This window comes from Lichtheimia ornata (assembly GCF_029851405.1).
Source record: "Lichtheimia ornata isolate CBS 291.66 chromosome Unknown scaffold00006, whole genome shotgun sequence".
In the NCBI taxonomy this organism is placed as follows: domain Eukaryota; kingdom Fungi; phylum Mucoromycota; class Mucoromycetes; order Mucorales; family Lichtheimiaceae; genus Lichtheimia; species Lichtheimia ornata.
The window spans coordinates 151,274-168,783 of NW_026695326.1; the positions used below are offsets into that span (position 1 = coordinate 151,274).

A 17,510-nucleotide genomic window follows, 5' to 3' on the forward strand; every position below is an offset into this window, starting at 1 on the left:
AAACATAAAGGTGCCTGTATCTCCAAACTTTACAATGAAACGTGAGGTTTTTATTACAGCAATGTGCTCGGCTTGGTCAACTGCACCTTGGGTGCCAGTTTCAAGTTCATCGTGGCTAATCCCAGATTTCGCAATGTCGCCACCAGCCAAACTGGATCTGGGGGTCGACCTCTTCGACGACGACGACTAAAAAATATTTTTTGGGCTAGTTGCGACATTGAACTTGAAACTTTCACACAAGGTGCTGTTGGCCAAGCCGAGCACATTGCTCTAATAAAAACCCCACGTTTCATTGTAAAGTTTGGAGATACAGGCACCTTTATGTTTTACCTATGCTGTAAGCGTGATGGAGTTGCTTTTTCCTAGTGGATGGTGTCGGCTGCATTAACGGAAAGATGAAGAGCTGAGTGAAACCGCACGTGGTGGTTACACAGACACGTCCTTGGCAGGTTGCTACACAAATGGATGATGATGATGATTGCCTTTTGTGAAGGTACGTAAGTAAACAGCATCCAATAATGAAGGTGTGTCAAGGTATGCATCACACTTGCATGTAGAAGAAAGTCGAGCAGCATAAACCAATTTGTATATGTAAAAAGATACATATACATATTGAATGAGTCACTCATCCTGAAACTCAATGGAGGGATCCCTTCACTTTTTCTCTTCTCAAGCTCATCCCACTTCTCACTCCTCCTTATTGTATCACAAAAGCCATGTACTTCTTAACCGGACCACCTTTATTATTCCATCTTCGAAGCAATAGTATGTAATCCACAAGCTAGCAACCTCCAACAAGCGTGTAATGGGAAGGTGCAATGTGGTATTGACTATGGCGGTCGGCTGTTATCAGCTACAACTACAACATGTCTTATATACGCTATTACGATTTTTGTGTGATGATGCTATTTGGAGGTAGGAGTCATATAATATGAGGAAGTTGGGATACACAAATTGGTGGATAGAGTTTATAAACCTTGAGTGTATGCGTGTAAGCGCTACACGTGGTTCCTCTTGTGGGATAAGCGTGGTAGTTATGATACCGTGGTCTATTCTATCATCTTGTACTTGGTCATGAATCTTATGTATATGGTACTTGACATACGACACTTGCTTCCATTCTTGTGCTTGCTGAAGGTGAAAACTGAAAGTGGTTGCCACGGGAACGGCGTTGCCAAGAAACCGGATGCACGGATCAAGTAATAAGAAGATGGATGGTGAAATTGAGAGCGTATTTGCCGCAGCTGGTTCGTGAGGTTGAATAGCTCCACTTGCCTTGTTGTGGTATTCGTGGACAGCTTCACCGCCTTTACCCAACTCCCATGGTCGATAAATACCCGGATAGCTTTGGACTTCAAATTAACGGTGCATGTTGTTGGTCCAACTTTTGGTTCCTCTTATGTCGAGACGCATGGTGGATGTCACCAATGCATTCAGGAATGGCCGTTAATATGACCACCATCATGCGGGCTGTAGTAGAGTGTGCCATCTAATCCAATTTTGCGGATGCATCTCAAGAGGTAGCTACATCAAAAAACGAATTTGAGTATGCGCTTCATCATCAAGCAAGCTGATTAGCATTTGGATACGGTTTTAGCCATAATCACCTTCAGTGATGCGTACCCGAAACTTGTGGCCTGCATTGCCTCGACCTCCTCGAAAGATCTCGATGTCCTTATATATATAGGATCAATCACTGTTGGCGTTGCTAATACATATCTCTGCCTACCTTCCATTTCAAGTAGTCCCAGATATCTGCAACCATTAGGCTGTTTGGCAATAGTGATCCAATCCGGAGGCCTTGCCGCCATCATACATCTTGTAATCAATCGCTTTCCTTCTTCAACCAAGGGGGATACCAACTATGCGAGCCCTTCCATTGCATGCCGTTGGGCCAAGATGACGATTTTGGCTATTCGCTGTAAGAGCGCTAGTATAGTGAATCTCCTGGATGATTGACACTTGGTGTAGACACCTCCTAGTTCCTTGTGGTAGACATAGCGGTGCTTTGATAGCATTTGGAATATCTCTTTATCCATTTTGACAGCTTTTTGGTACCAGGTTGAACTCATAACATTGTTGTATAGCTCATCTTGCGACATGTCGCTGTGGACATAAATCCTTCCATGGTGGTTATTGATTTCAGCTTAATCGAAAGCCAAGTATGACGGCAGTGACAATGAAGACAAGGTAACAATGAAACGCTGGAGACCATCACAAATATTAGTACATGGATCGCTCACAAAAAGGAATCTGAATCATGATACTCACCAAGGGCTTTAAAGGTGTCAGCAATCAAAGTATGGCATGATGGAAAATGTAGGAGGAGATGCGTGGGAGGAGAAAGCAATGGGCGACGACATCCTTGTTTATACCTGCATGGTGGGCGTGGGTATTTCTGTGACAACAAACAGGGAGAAAAGAGTGTTGGGATAGGTGATGAGATGATGGATTGTTGGGGCAAGGTCACAAAGAGCCTTGGTATGATTGATTGTCCAAGCATAATAAATCAGGGTCTGAGATAAGCAATGTGGGGTGATATTCCATTACCAGCAATGACACCCATCATCTACCACAAATCATATCCATGTTGAAATTGCGCGTAGTAAGACATTGTTTGTATGAACATACGTTTCTTTAACATAAAAAGTCGAAAGTTGCTGGCACCTTGATCGGTAGACACAGTGAACACACGTAAATAACGGCTTTCATATATGGAGCATGTGCCTGAAACAATGCAACGGGGAGTGCATTTGCATAATCATAGCGGCAAGAGGAGCAAAAACCACCACCGTCTTCTCTTGTCATACAATGCACATCGGCTACGAAGCTACAATGGCATTTTCTCCGTGCATTGCAATATTCTATAATCCCTGAAGATGATATGATTACGTTGTTGCCAAGGAGTACGATGTCAACGGCAATAGGCTCTTTTATGCATTGTATTGATCCTCTCCATTATCCATAATAGCCTCACATTGCACAATAGGGTGGATGCGGCTGTATCGTCGGCGGTGTTTCTCGATTTCCTCATCCGCGGATCACTATTTATTTCTATTTTCTTTAGCGATGTCATGATAGATGAAGATGACATGCCCACTTCGAACGCATCAACGATCTATACCTTTGCTTACTATCTCAATGCGGAGCTTTACATCTACTCTATTAATCAAGCGGCCCAAGTAGAGTAAAGAAGCATCATTCGTTGCACGTGGTAATATGCAAGTGTTATAACAACTCAGCAGCTCAAGGTGTGAATGACTTGCATACTACGATATGCTTCAAGTGGCATTATGCATCATTCCATGGGCGATGGTGACAATACCTATCTGGTGACCTGTCATACAACGAAAGGTGATGCAATGATGCGCATGTCAAACCCGAGGACAGCGATCCGCGGTGACACAAAGCTGTTTCCGCGGACATGCTTTTGGCGTACCAATGTGGTGCCATCCCCGTCTATTTTCGATTTGGCAGTCAGCTTTACTCCTTCTCCACACTCCTCCTCATCGCAACTCGAATATCAACATGAGCTTCAGTAAGGAACTTTCTCTTCGTACAAAGTCAATGAATGGGAACTTTAATGCAGACATCTCTTAGATCTGCGTATAGCATGCGTGGTATGTATATAGATAAGGGATCGAGAAGCGCGTTTATGTATACTGACAACCACCATTGGGAAACTAGATGGTCGGCTTGCCTGCTCGAGGCAAAACATACATTTCACAAAAAGGTACTATCAGGGATATAAAATGGGGGATGGCTTCATGTATCTTATCAACTCACTCTACAATAGTGTGCCGTTACTTGACGTGGTTGGGTATCAAGACCAAAGTATTCAATGTCGGTAACTATCGACGCCAGTTGCATGGTGCCAACCTGCCCCACACATTCTTTGATCCACACAACGCTATTGGAGAACAACAACGTCGAGAGGCAGCCGCTGCTGCATTGGAGGACATGATGCGATGGTTTGACGAGGAGCAAGGCATTGTGGCTATTTATGATGCAACCAACAGCACTTATCAACGACGCAAGTGGCTCCATGACGAATTGACTAGCAAAGATATCCTTGTGCTTTTCATTGAATCCATCTGCCAGGACGAATCGCTCATTCTCGCCAATATCAAGGATGTCAAGTTATCATCACCTGATTATGTCAATATGGATCCCGATGCAGCAGCTGTGGATTTCCGTGCACGTATTGATCACTACCAAGATTCTTATCAAACCGTCACCGAACAAGATTACACCTATATCAAGCTTATCAACGTCGGCAGTCAAGTCATTATCAACATGATCCAAGGCTATCTCGAATCAAGGATTGTGTATTACTTGATGAACTTGCATATCGCCCCACGCAAAATTTACTTTAGTCGGGTAAGGGATGGTGTGAATCATTGTTGGTATTGGATGGCTGATAGGTTTTCCTTTGTATAGCACGGCGAATCCATGTTCAATGTGAATGGCAAAATCGGCGGCGATTCGGAGCTTTCCCCGCGTGGAAGACAATATGCAGCACAACTTCCAGGTTTAATCCATGAGCATTTGGGTGATCAAAGTTTGACGGTTTGGACATCTACCATGAAGCGTACGATTCAAACGGGTGAGCTTCTCAAGTATCCTAAGCTGCAATGGAAGGCCTTGGATGAGTTGGATGCTGGTGTATGCGATGGAATGACATATGAGGAGATCGAGGTACGATAGAGAAGGTGGATACTCGTGGTAGATGGGACATGGATTGACACTTTGTATGTAGGAAAAGTATCCTGAGGATTATGCCAATCGTGACGAAGACAAATTCAACTACAGATATCGAGGAGGAGAGGTAAGGATGATTGCCATCCTATCATTTTCACCATTGTACCTAACATGATGATCCATTTAGTCCTACAGAGACGTTGTCCTAAGATTGGAGCCAGTGATCATGGCATTGGAACGACATGAGAACATTTTAATCATTGGTCATCAAGCAATTTTACGATGCATCTACGCGTATTTCATGAACTACAACCATGAAGATTTGCCATATATCAACATTCCACTGCACACTGTGATTGAATTGACACCAAAGGCTTATGGATGTGAGGAAAAACGATTCAAGGGTAGGTTGGCATGGACAACAGGGAGAGGGAAAGTATCAAAGAGACTGATCCATGATTGTTAGTTGATATTGATGCCGTGGACACTCATCGACCCAAACCATCAAAGACGGCAGCAGCTCATCCATCTGCATCAACATCCACTGGCCATCAAAAGAAGCCTAGCTTCAAGGCAAATGCAACAGGAGACAACCTCTCAATCAAATTGCCTGTGGGCGCTAGTGGTGAAATTGTCAAAGATGCCATGAGTCCGATCCTTCCTATCAGCCCAAAGCTTTATCCACGTGGCGTGTCAATCAAAGATACCAACAACAAATCATCAACATTGGCTACGGCTAACAACAATAACGCACCAGCAACTGATGGCGAAATGGCTGCTCTTGATTTAGGAGATGCTGCAATAGAACACAACAACCATTAAAAATGTCATCTTCGTTCATCATAAATATGAAGTCTTATAATGTTGGGTTTATTCAATGGCGGCTTGAAGGTGGTTGAAATGTGTTCTAATAGCTTTATCCAACCAACCACAAAGTAGATTAGTGAAAAGCGTATCCTGTTGTTCCTATTCATGTTTAATCCAAGTGGCAAATGGATGCTTTTATATCCCGTCAGGGAACATTTGCGTGTATGCACACTAGGTTTGCCAGCGATGTTCAACTTCTCTTTCTGAAACGAACACCCACATAAATCCTTGAACAATGTATTAGTTCATTTGAGCACACCAAGTGATTCGTGATGGTAGTCGATGGATGTCATTGTATTATGCTGATAGATATCGCCACCTTCTTTATCTCAGATCCTGATTCATGCATGGCTCTTTGTGAAGCCGTCCCATCAATCAATCAGCCCCATCAACATCCCAACAATGGTCTTTTAATAATAATGGTAAACAATGAGTATCGTGCTTGATGAAGCACATACTCACATCCCATTGATATAGCCACCTACTGAGATACATGTGCAGAGTTGAATTAGGTGGTTCAGCCTACTATAGGTTGTGGCACAACCGTTTCCATGGCAATGCCATTCTGCACCAAAGTGTGCAGCAGCCACGCTTGGCTGCACAATTCAAACGCCGCAATTGTGCAGCACCCAACCTTTTTCTGCACAAGCCAAAACCTCAGACGCGTTCCTTGTGCGCTTGCTTCTTTGCATTCTTGACACACCCCATGCTTCACTTTGACACGAGAACATTGCAATGGATGAACCAACTTCCCCCGTGATAGTCTGTAAAGAACCAGATTGCAAGTCCTCTTTCAAAACAGAAAAGTCGTTTCGCAACCATGTCAACAACTATCACCAATTGCAATACACCACCAGTTTCCAGGGCGACAAAGGTACGATACACTGAACAAGGAATGGCTCAAGTTTGACACTTTTGTATTATAAGAACGAGTCTATCTGAGGCTAGAGCGAAAGGATGGCAGTCTGGCGTGTCCATATTGCAAAGGATTATTCAAGACATTGTCAGGGATAAGAATGCATCTGGATAGGGAGAAAGGGTCGTGTGGCAATGACAAAGAAGGTACCTTTTTTAAAAGCTTGCAAGACATCCCAATTACTTACTCTTTGTTTCATGCAGATCTTTCCAGCTTTGATCGTGATGATGAGATATACGAGGTTGAACACATACCCTTGCCAACATGCCCATCCTATGATGAATCTTTGCCACCACCTCCCGATCCCACACGCCGTCATTCTTTTACTGAATCGATTATACACGCATGTCAATCCATGGAAGCGAGTGAGGAAGAGCAATCCAAGAATGAATGGATAATTGCAAAGATGCAACTTGAGCCGATAGCATTGATCGAAGACAACGATTCAACCCAAAAAGCCGAATTCAACGCGATCACCCATTCTTCAAACGCCAAACGCATGGCCGGCAAGCGTTTTATTTGTGAACCCATCATGCCGTCAAAAACAAAGCTACACAAAAGCCACCATTGCTCCGAGATTGCTACGACAACGTTGGTTCATTTATTGCATTCCTCTCCTTTGCGTGCGATATTGATGCAGCGTCAATATTTCGAGCTCAATGATCAAGTGTGCCAGATGCTGAATACCGATTGGGAACATGTACCGCAAATCAAGTATGCTTGTGCACAAGTGCTTGCTGGATCCATATTGATAAGTGAGAAATCGGGGCACGCCGTGCTTGTCAACACTATCGAAGCCTATTGCCGTCGTCGCTCAGTGGATATACATCGTGAAATGTCAAATCAAGATGGCTCTATTCCTCCACCATCATCCCATTACGAGAACGTGTGGCCTTGTGTACTGAATACTGCTGATGGAGAAAAATTGACGATTGGGACACAGACAATGAATGCACTGGTGACATCCACCATGCGTCTCGACATAAAAGAGGAACCAAAAGTTGGACCAACAACATGCACCGCCAATTTGAAATCCAAAGCTATCCGGGTATTTATCGATCATGGGAGTTGGGAAAAGGCGGTGAAGCTATCCACGAATACCACAACAAGGCAACTGGAACCATTCAACCTCACGAACCAGCTGCGGCAAATACGCTCTCAATTTCACCATCCATCTTCTTATTATTTGATCCGTGGATCGAGTTTTTTGACAACACCATTCTCCTGCCAACCACTTTCAGTGTTCACCTTCAGCAATCACGAGAATGGGAGCAACAAAGGCGACTCGCATGACAAAGCATCCATCATTGCATCAAAATTGTTCTCGCATATTGCACATCAAGTTTTGTCAACAACCCAACCATCACTGTCAAAAGCATACGTGAACCAATTGACGTCCCAATGTGCGGCTGGAAAAGTGCGAGAGATCATGGATAAAATCGTGCTGTCTTTTGACGATGCGGATGATATGCTTATTCTCTACAATCACGACCTCAACAATAATCTCACCCAACTCGCTTTGCTTCTTTCTTCTGATATCGCCAAAGCCAACAAGTCATACGTTGTGCCAAATATCCAAAGGCGACTAGTGTCCATAATTGATAATGAATAAAAATGTATATAAAAGATCCTTGTTGACAGCTGCAGGTTGGATGATAAAAGAGATGGGGTGCATACACGATAGTATCCAACAGTGGCATCCCCAGGAGCATTTTCAGTTATACATCGTAAGAGGATTACGAGAAGGCTTTCAAGCGACAAACACCATTCTGCACAATCGGAGAGAAAATGTGCAGCGCCCAACTTACTCTGCACAAGCCGTACGCTGAAATGTGCAGCACCACGCTTGGCTGCACAATTCAAACGCCGACATGTGCAGCACCCAAGCTTGTCTCTGCAAGCCGTGCACTGAAATGTGCTTGTCTCCACAAGCCAAAACTCAAACACTCACCCTTGTGAGCTTGCTTCCTTGACAGCACCTCCTTCGTTTCTATACAAAGATATGAGCTTTCGGTTCACGATGATTGGATAAGCCGTACCATTCGACCATTATCCCCATTCTATCACACCATCCACGTTATCTTGATTGTATAAAAAACGAATCTTGCTTATTTACAGCATATCCCATTCATCGATTTTATTATTGATTTGCAACTGGATTGTACACAATGATGGGTCGTTTAACTTGTGAATGAAACGTCTTTGAAAAATGGATCATGTGGGTGTGTGCCATAAGCGTAAAATCTTTATTCCAGCAAATGATTCATAAAGCGCATGCAATAAATGATCACGCCTGAATGTCTAAAGCACATCATCCTATCTGCTGGTGGAGGCCTTGAGCATGAATGTTCTGTGTAACCATCAGCATAGTTGTCATTGGCTACAAGGTGCTTGATCTGCTTGCAGTAGCGCAAAACGATACGCGAAATCGTCGTTGACTCTCTTTGTTTCATGACATGCACAGAAGAACCTCTTTCCTATGTACCAACACGATATGAATCCAATGATACTTCCATGAGCGTGCCCTCCAGCAGTAGGAGTAGTTGCACCAGCAGCAGAGTTGCCATGGTTGCAAGCTCACATAGGCAATACATCTTGCAGCAACAACAGCAACGAGGTCTTCAGCTTCAGCGACGTAAAACCATAGTCAAGGTCGTATTGGATGAGACTTTTCGACGTTCCTCTGTACCACTTGCTCCAAAGCTTCGACGTATCCGTGACAAACAAACAACAACAGCAACAGCAGCAGCATCGCCTACCCATCGTCATGGTCAAGCAGCATTACTCGCATTGGCTATACGACAGCATCCCTCGAAATGCATACCTCGCTCCGATCTCATAAAGACAGCATTGGATTTGGATACCAAGATTAGCCAGGAACAAAATACCCCTCGTTTATTCCAAGGCAAGGTAAAGAGGCTTGAAAGATAGCGAGTATATCACGTGCTCATGTATCTTATGATGTTGTTGTTGTAGACGCCTGTCAACTCTGCATCAGCCATTCTATCTCACAATGTGGATCGCTATTTCGAAGCCATTCGTCCTCAAGATAGTGCATGTCTCCATTATCGACTAGCAATCGATCACCCAGCTTTATTTGAAAATGCATTGAAAGCATACAAGCAATGGGAGTTGCAGTTGATCAAGAGAGATTGGCCTTTGTATTTTGGTGTACGAGTCATCGCAGATGGCGAATACGACAATGAATTTGATCGCTTTGTGCTAGCACGTCGACAAGAATTACAAGTAAATCTCGACAATGTTCCAAAGACATGGTCCGATCTAGTATGTGTGGTGAAGGATGATGATAATGATAGTTCTTCTTCTCGACTCGTTGCCAAGCGCAACATCCCTGTCAACGTCCCTCTTGGTTTCTATTTTGGTGTTCCCATGTCCAAACATGAGTTTGCTGTGCTCAAAGAAGGTGTCGGCAATGCAGCCAAGTATTGTGTCTTGTATGGACAAAAAACAATTCTCGATGCAACCAATGAAGAAGGTCAACCCTATCAGGAAAATGACATCTCCCTCTTGTGTCCATTCCACATCATGCGAGAAACAAAGAATATCCAATGCGTTAATGTGTGTCTGCTCGAAGGAGTTGTCAAGAATCAAGTCATTTGCTGGACGAGGCGTCTCATTGAACAAGGCGAGGAATTGATGTTGATGGATAGAAAATAGTATTGTTGCATGGAAACAATGAATAAATGCATGTCTCGATTCATTATGTACATTTTCATGGTTCGTGCCCCACTACAGCAGACTTGCTTTCAGTCGCTTCATTGTTCACTTTATACACGATGCTTATGATTAAAAAAGAAAGAACGCATGAACCGGATAAGAAACCGTTTATGAATACAAGTTGTCAAAAAGTTCATTGTATATGAGATGGGCATTCTAATATGGGACTGTGTCATCATTTCAAGTATGCAAGTAGGCAGGTAAAAGACGCTGGCACGTGTGGTCTCCAAAAATGGCTGGGCTAATTGGGCAGCATAGCTTTTTCTTTATCCTCTTTCACATTCTCCCTTCCCCTGATGTTCACTGAAAACGAGGAACCATTACAACTATCCCACAAACGATCTGAACGGTATCGCGAGCGACATCGTGGTCCACGGTATGGATGCCAATGCGACACGAACGAGACACCAGATTCTCATTTGCTTTTCTACAACTAGACCTCTTCAATCGTTGACTCCAAATCAGCTTCCACCTCTCGTCATTTTACGAGCAGAAGAATACCGTATGTTGCTTTATCAAGCGCCTATTAATAGGAGCCAATACTGAGGATATTATTTATATAGGTCGTCAGCACCCAGAACGTACCTTTGTATCGCATAAGCGCAAGCATACAGCCGACTTTGCAGTGCAAGTTGATAAAGAAGACACGCGTATTTATGATGAGAATTATACCAGCAAGATCCCACGCATTGATAAGACAGATGGGTAAGATGATATTACTTCTAAATGTTACAGATCATTGTGCTTATACAAAGGGTCCATGTTATAGGAAATCTATTACCAATGATTTGACTACAAAGGAACAACGTGAGTGATTTCATCCAAGTCTACGGGTACCTTTTTTGCTCATTAGTTCCTATAGATATGCGTAGACCAAGTTCGGCATCCATTAGAAGCCAAGGATCAAGGCATACACTATTACCAGCATCAGGATCTTCTCAACAGCAACCGCAATCACCACCACCAACACCACCACGACCACACGAATCCCTTCAACAGCAACGACCATCGACACCATCACCACCACTTCGATCTCCTCAACAGCAACTACAAGCCAAACAACCTTCTAATCACGTTGTACCGCATAAGCGCAAGCATACAACCGGCTTTGCAGTGTATGTTGATAAAGAAGACACACATATCCATGATGGGAACGATGATAACAAGACCCCACTCATTGATAAGAAGGATGGGTAAGATGAAATCACCGAAAGGCGTTATAGATCTTTGTGCTAATATAAGTGGGTCAACATTATAGGGTATCAATTACCGAGAACTTGGCTACAAAGGAACAGGGATCACCATCGCCACCCCAACTCCAGTCTCCTCAACAGCAATCACAATCACCACCACCATCCCAGTCGCCTCAGGCACCAATTACTGATAACTTGGCTACAAAGCAACTGGAATCATCATCTTCACCGCCAGCTCGATCACCTCAACAGCAATCACAATCACCTCCACCACCACCATCCCAATCGCCTCAGGCACCAATTACCGATAACTTGCCTACAAAGGAACCGGAATCATCATCTCCACCATCATCCAAATTGCCTCAGCAACAATCACAATCCCCTCCACCACCACCTCAATCGTCTCAGGTACTAATTACCGAGGATTTGGTTACAAAGGAACCTCAACAGCAACCACAATCCAACAAATCTGATAATCACCGTGACAAAGCATCCGAGATGGGAGGCATACCAGATGATGTTGATTTCGAGATTGATTTTGATTTTGGAGATATGGGAGGATCAATGCATGATGAACAGGAGGATCGACCCATTGAAACGATAAATCGACGAGAGTCAAGAGCACATGATTTAACGAATAATGGTGAACAAGAGGATCGGCCCGTTAGCAAGATCAATCGACGAGATTCAACACCGGTGCAATCCAAAGCACGTGCTTCCGCGCATGATGATGAGGATGGTGATCGGGCCATTGAAAGGACACATCCAGTACACAAGGAGGACAAGGCAACATCAGATGAACCGGATGTGGATCAGCATGAGATTCTGGAGAGGGTGATTGAACGTCTTGCTGATCAAAAGGTGTTATTGCTCAACCCTGACACAATCCGTTCTACCGAGATGATCAAGGACAAGCTACATGATGCCATGTTGGGAACTACTGTGAGAATTACGCAGCAAAAGGCGCTCGCGCAGCTCAATTTCGTTGATCAGGTACTCGAAATGATTCAAATAGCTGTCGCCAATGCCACGTAAGTAGCATGGAAACCAAAAGTGTGCAAGTATACTTATCTTTTATTAGGAGTATCCAAGATGAGATGCTTCAAGCTTATCTGGAAATGTTCCAAAACTATGTGGTGGGCCCTCTTGGTGATCATGTAAGTTATACTTTGGCATGTGTGATCACGTATACTAAAGACGTATGTAGATACGAAATATGAAGGATCAGAAAAAGTCTGAAACGAGGCTCAGGCGAATTCGGCATCAGAAAAACGCCGTGCGTGTCAAGATGTTGAGCGAACAAAAGCAAGCAAACAAGATCCGTCAAGAGGTTAAGCAATTGGAGGATATGAGAAAGAAAATTCAAAAGCAACAAGAGGTGAGAGTGTATATAAAAGAGAATGAATGCTTTTCAACGGGTTACTGATGCATCAATGCAATTGTAGTCATATATGGAGCTCAAAGATTTCCTGAATGCATTGGATAATATGAGCTAGTTGTGATATTGTTTCAATGAATGAATGAATGAATGACAACATTTCCAGTGATATGAGTGGATGGATGGTTGTGTTGGTGATGATGATGGGTTGTGGTGGGCATATTTCTACTTTTAGGATGCGACTCTCCAAATTGAAAAGGCGATTTTCACACTGAGTGTGGTGGGTGGGCGGCCGACTTATAACATTTGTGCTTTCATTTTCCCCTTCCTACTACCCCTCTCTCTCCACACATACACACACACACACAAGTGGCTCAAAAAGGAGTTGCAGCAGCACATACACTTTTACCAACATAAAACGTTTATTGGCAACCATACGACGCTGTTTTTCATCGCACTCACCCTGATCAACAATCGGCACCCACGATCGGATGGAGAACTGGGCCATGAACGAAAACGGGGACCCTTCATTCGGGGCCGTCAATAACGTTCAACTGTTATGGAAGCTACAAACCCTGCAATCGCTTGGAATTCCAGTCGACCACAATGAGACGATGGAACAGACACAAGATTTTGCACCCGACCTTGCAACAGCCGATAGTAGCAATAGCTTTGTCCACGACGACTTGGCCCAGGAAGTAGACAAGCTCTTAAATATGCAACAAGGTATTGTTCCACCACCACTGCGATTACCACGAATAGCAACATTCATCCATTATTATCTTGAATAGATCCTCTCATCAAACAACAAAATGATTCATCCGATTTTTCTTTCTTGTCTGATCCGGCCACTGCTTCATTTCCATTGTCAACTGCTTCTCCTTTTGATTTGCAACAACAACAACAACAACTTCCAACAGCCGGTGCATCGTCATCCAATACCACAACAGCTACTGCAACCACCACCACGACAATGACAACTACGGCTACGGATGATGCAACGGTGGCTGTGTTTGCAGACCCAACTTCTTTGACACGTAAACGATCTCGTTCACCTTCATTGTGTAATCCACTCGATGAACCAGCCACTACACGATTATGCACCACAATGGATCATCCTCCTGATGCTTCATCATCATTGCTGTTCAAAGACGATTTCATGGCACTCAACATTAATACCCAACCAAGGATATATTCACCACGACCCAGTTTGCGATTACATATGCAAAAAGGCGAGGTGGATCCAATGAAGCATCGATTGGATGTGAATGGAATACGTCGGCTTACATCAGCGATATTGAGACGACTTGGCGTGATAATGACAATGAATGAATTGCCAGCTGTGGATGTGAGCCAGCATGATGAGACCGATTCGCAGCATTTATTACCCACCAAGGCAATGGAAGTGATTACAACCATGATTCTCGGCACATCGGGTGATAAGGATGTATCGCAAACGGGCAGCTCACAGATATCCAATGGTGATCTTGTGGCAATACAACGCATGGTGATCGCTGCTTTGAGATACAAAGGACTCAGTATCAACACTATTTTCCCCACCCAAATCTTATCAGCCAATGCCATTCCAGAACCAAGCAACACCACTGTCACCCCATCATCCATCGACTACATTGATCTTTCCAAAGTGCGATATGAATTATCATCACAAGTCACACGGCTCTTTTTGCGTCTCTATCGCTTCATCCTCAACATGCTATTAGCAACACCCGATTGTTGGCCGTTTGTTCAACCTGTTCCCGAATCCGCAGTATTGTATCACCAAGAAGTCAAGCATCCCATGGATCTATCTACCGTTGAACGAAAGGCATGGAAAGGTGCTTATACAACCTTTTCAAAGTTTGAGCAAGACATCCTTCTTATTTGGCAGAACGCCAAATCCTTCCACAAGAACACTGGCACCATTCCCAAACACGCTGAAAAGTTGGACGAGTTGTTCAAAAAGATCGTATGCCATTTGAAAAAGCAGATTCTGTAAGTGTGTTTTATTGTTGTGTGCGGATGCATGCATGGTAGATTGATGATGTCTCTTTGGTAGTGTGAATAATGCTCAACGAAGTGCCACGCCCGACAAGTTTCGATTCGACCCCCTCCAACCACTTCCAGAGGAGACTCGCCTATCCGATTCATTATTGGCAAGGCTCTTTTCATGCAATAGGTAATAAGGATTCATCGATGGGACCATGTATATCCATCCTAACATCATCTCTAGTACTGTATATACCATTTTGACGATTGGACCTTACGACGATCGTGTACGATTAAAAGGGCTTTCGAATGAAAAGATGCTCTATCTTCAGCTTAATGGACCTTTTTTCACGGCTGTACGGCAAATGAAGGAGAATCCAACGGGGGATCACGTTACAATACCACGATTTTTCATTGCAAAGAATCGCACGTTTCTGGAACAAGTCAGCAGCTATGGTGTATTGGCCATCTTTCACAATGTTAGCATGAAGCGTACGGAGCCAGGATGGTACAATGTGCAATGTGATATGGTGATTGCGTATCCTGCTAGTCCATTGTATGATATCGATCTTTTGAGCAAGGTGACGGATGAGCATTCACCACGCGCATACATTTATCTACGTCCATTGCGGATATTGGAGAATATGACCTTTCATGTCAATCAAGCCGTTGAACGTGATTATTTTCGACGACTCAATACCACCAGCAAAATTCCAGCCATTTCACAATCCGTGTACGGGAATGAGGATGTGGATACAAAGATCATCTTGAGGCGAATTGCGCATGCGGCACTCTCACTCCGTTACGACATGCAAGCTGAAAAGGATGTACGGCAGCGTATACAACAAATACAACAACAACGACAACATCAGGAACGTGAACGTAAAAAAGGTGGCGGTTCAAGTACGATGGCATTGGGCGCAAGGAAATCATTGTCATCCAAATCAAAAAAGGACGGTGGTGGTGGTGCTGCTGCCGGTGCTGTTTCTAGTCCAAAGAAACAAATGTCCATCACCATGTTCACTGTACCATCGCCTGCAATGAAACGAGAGTCGCCTGTTGAATCACCTGCTATTAAACGAGAATCGCCTGTCGCATCACCTGCTGCTGCTAAACGAGAGTCGCCTGCCGAATCGCTTTCTATTAAACGAGAATCGCCTGTTGAACAACCTGCAGCCATACCCACTGTACCAGAAAGTCAATCACCAGATCGGCCTAGTGTCATCAGCCCTATTCCAAGTGATCCATCATTGGCACGTGAGATTGATCGCGATGTTTGGAGGAGGTTATTCTCAGGTATATACTATTACTATTATTATTATTATGCGGCACGCATACTTACTTCTACTATAACAGCATGTCGTGACAAGGGTGTTCAAGTGGTCAAAATAACCGAACGCTACAAAAGCTACAGCTGGTCTGTGCCCAATACAAATACAAAGTCAATACCTCCGAATTCTGAAGGCTTTTTCAAGCAAGTCTATTTCTTGGATGATGTGGTGGTCCAAAAGTTTCGTGGCATGTCCATGTACCAACGAGTCACCGAGGTGGCCTGTTTAATGTAAGTGCATGATTTATTGAAAATGGGGGGGGGGTTTGGTGAGATCACTTTCTTATTCTTGTTGACCTTTAGGAAATTGAGGAACCTGCCGCATATGGCACAATTACGAGAAGTGTTATATAATGATGAAGGAGATGTGGTGGGATTATCTTTGGAAAGGTAAGAAGATGGTTATCATACAAGTTGGGATGGATTCTTGCTCACACACATACACATTTTAGATATGAAGAAACGCTCAAGCAATATGCACATGTGCACTCACATCACCGGTTGTCGGCTCATCAAAAGTATCACATCATCCTCCAAATGATTAGATGCATGGAAGTGATTCACGAGGCGGGTTTGGCGCATCGCGATCTTTCCGAAGTCAACTTTATGGTGTCTCGACAAGAAGGAAAGCTCGAAGATGGCAGCGAGAAAGTCTTGGTGTATCTGATCGATTTCGGCAAATCAGTCTTTTGTCGAGCGGATGATGTGCGTCAATGGTTTGTGGATGTACCAAGAGGACCAAACGAATACAAGGACGATGTTGTGCCTGAATCAAAAGACGAATTGGATGAATGGTGCAACAATCTACCCTGGATCAAGGCCAAACCTGATCATGGCTATCGCATGTATAGGTAAATCATCCATGGCAACAATAGCAACAACAATGGGGCTCATTGTATGTGTGAATTTAGATCTATACAAACATTGCCAAAGACAAGGTCGCATAGCCAAGTATTGGATTGGTTAATCGAGCCGATGGCTGAAGACATGTACTCGATTGGCGTGATGATATGGAAGCTGTTTTCGGATTCGGAGCCATGGCGAGGCATATTGGATTCGGATTTGCAAGGACTGCGATATGCAGCCGAGGACGATTATCGGATTGAACGACAATTGGAAAGTGATGTACATGGTCCTGTGAGCCGCGAGCTATTACTTAAAGCCATACGAGTCCATCCCAAGGACAGAGTGACAGCGGCGGAACTTCTTGCTTGGTATGAGCAAGAACATGTACGACAAGCATTACTCGAAGAGTGGCATACTTATTCATCTGAGAAGCGCTCATCAAGAAAAGCAAAAAAGATGTTTGGCTTTGAAGAAACGGATGGTGGAGGTGCTGGCGGTGGAGGTGCTGGTAGCAGCAACAGCAATCGTAAGCGACGATAGTATCACACACACAAA

General features: G+C 43.9%; 5 protein-coding genes across 5 annotated transcripts; all 5 read left to right on the forward strand.

Annotated features, from left to right (window-relative positions):
- Positions 1-3,687: 3,687 nt before the first annotated feature.
- On the forward strand, positions 3,688-5,523 carry O0I10_002218 (uncharacterized protein; the record flags this gene model as incomplete). Its single annotated transcript, XM_058482302.1, has 6 exons — positions 3,688-3,733; positions 3,797-4,380; positions 4,441-4,698; positions 4,760-4,828; positions 4,889-5,105; positions 5,168-5,523. The coding sequence occupies 6 exons, from the start codon at positions 3,688-3,690 to the stop codon at positions 5,521-5,523; spliced, it is 1,530 nt and encodes a 509-aa protein (XP_058346800.1).
- A 780-nt stretch (positions 5,524-6,303) lies between these two features.
- Positions 6,304-8,096, forward strand: O0I10_002219 (uncharacterized protein; the record flags this gene model as incomplete). Its single annotated transcript, XM_058482303.1, has 2 exons — positions 6,304-6,442; positions 6,688-8,096. 2 exons carry the CDS (start codon positions 6,304-6,306, stop codon positions 8,094-8,096), a joined length of 1,548 nt encoding a protein of 515 aa, XP_058346801.1.
- Positions 8,097-8,998: 902 nt separating this feature from the next.
- On the forward strand, positions 8,999-10,162 carry O0I10_002220 (uncharacterized protein; the record flags this gene model as incomplete). Its single annotated transcript, XM_058482304.1, has 2 exons — positions 8,999-9,394; positions 9,461-10,162. The coding sequence occupies 2 exons, from the start codon at positions 8,999-9,001 to the stop codon at positions 10,160-10,162; spliced, it is 1,098 nt and encodes a 365-aa protein (XP_058346802.1).
- Positions 10,163-10,518: 356 nt separating this feature from the next.
- Positions 10,519-12,911, forward strand: O0I10_002221 (uncharacterized protein; the record flags this gene model as incomplete). Its single annotated transcript, XM_058482305.1, has 9 exons — positions 10,519-10,598; positions 10,660-10,724; positions 10,786-10,927; positions 10,992-11,029; positions 11,085-11,415; positions 11,481-12,446; positions 12,497-12,572; positions 12,623-12,793; positions 12,861-12,911. The coding sequence occupies 9 exons, from the start codon at positions 10,519-10,521 to the stop codon at positions 12,909-12,911; spliced, it is 1,920 nt and encodes a 639-aa protein (XP_058346803.1).
- A 373-nt stretch (positions 12,912-13,284) lies between these two features.
- Positions 13,285-17,495, forward strand: O0I10_002222 (uncharacterized protein; the record flags this gene model as incomplete). The annotated part of the gene is made up of 8 exons (XM_058482306.1): positions 13,285-13,519; positions 13,585-14,785; positions 14,850-14,969; positions 15,024-16,075; positions 16,136-16,340; positions 16,413-16,499; positions 16,562-16,960; positions 17,021-17,495. The coding sequence occupies 8 exons, from the start codon at positions 13,285-13,287 to the stop codon at positions 17,493-17,495; spliced, it is 3,774 nt and encodes a 1,257-aa protein (XP_058346804.1).
- Between the last annotated feature and the right edge of the window lie 15 nt (positions 17,496-17,510).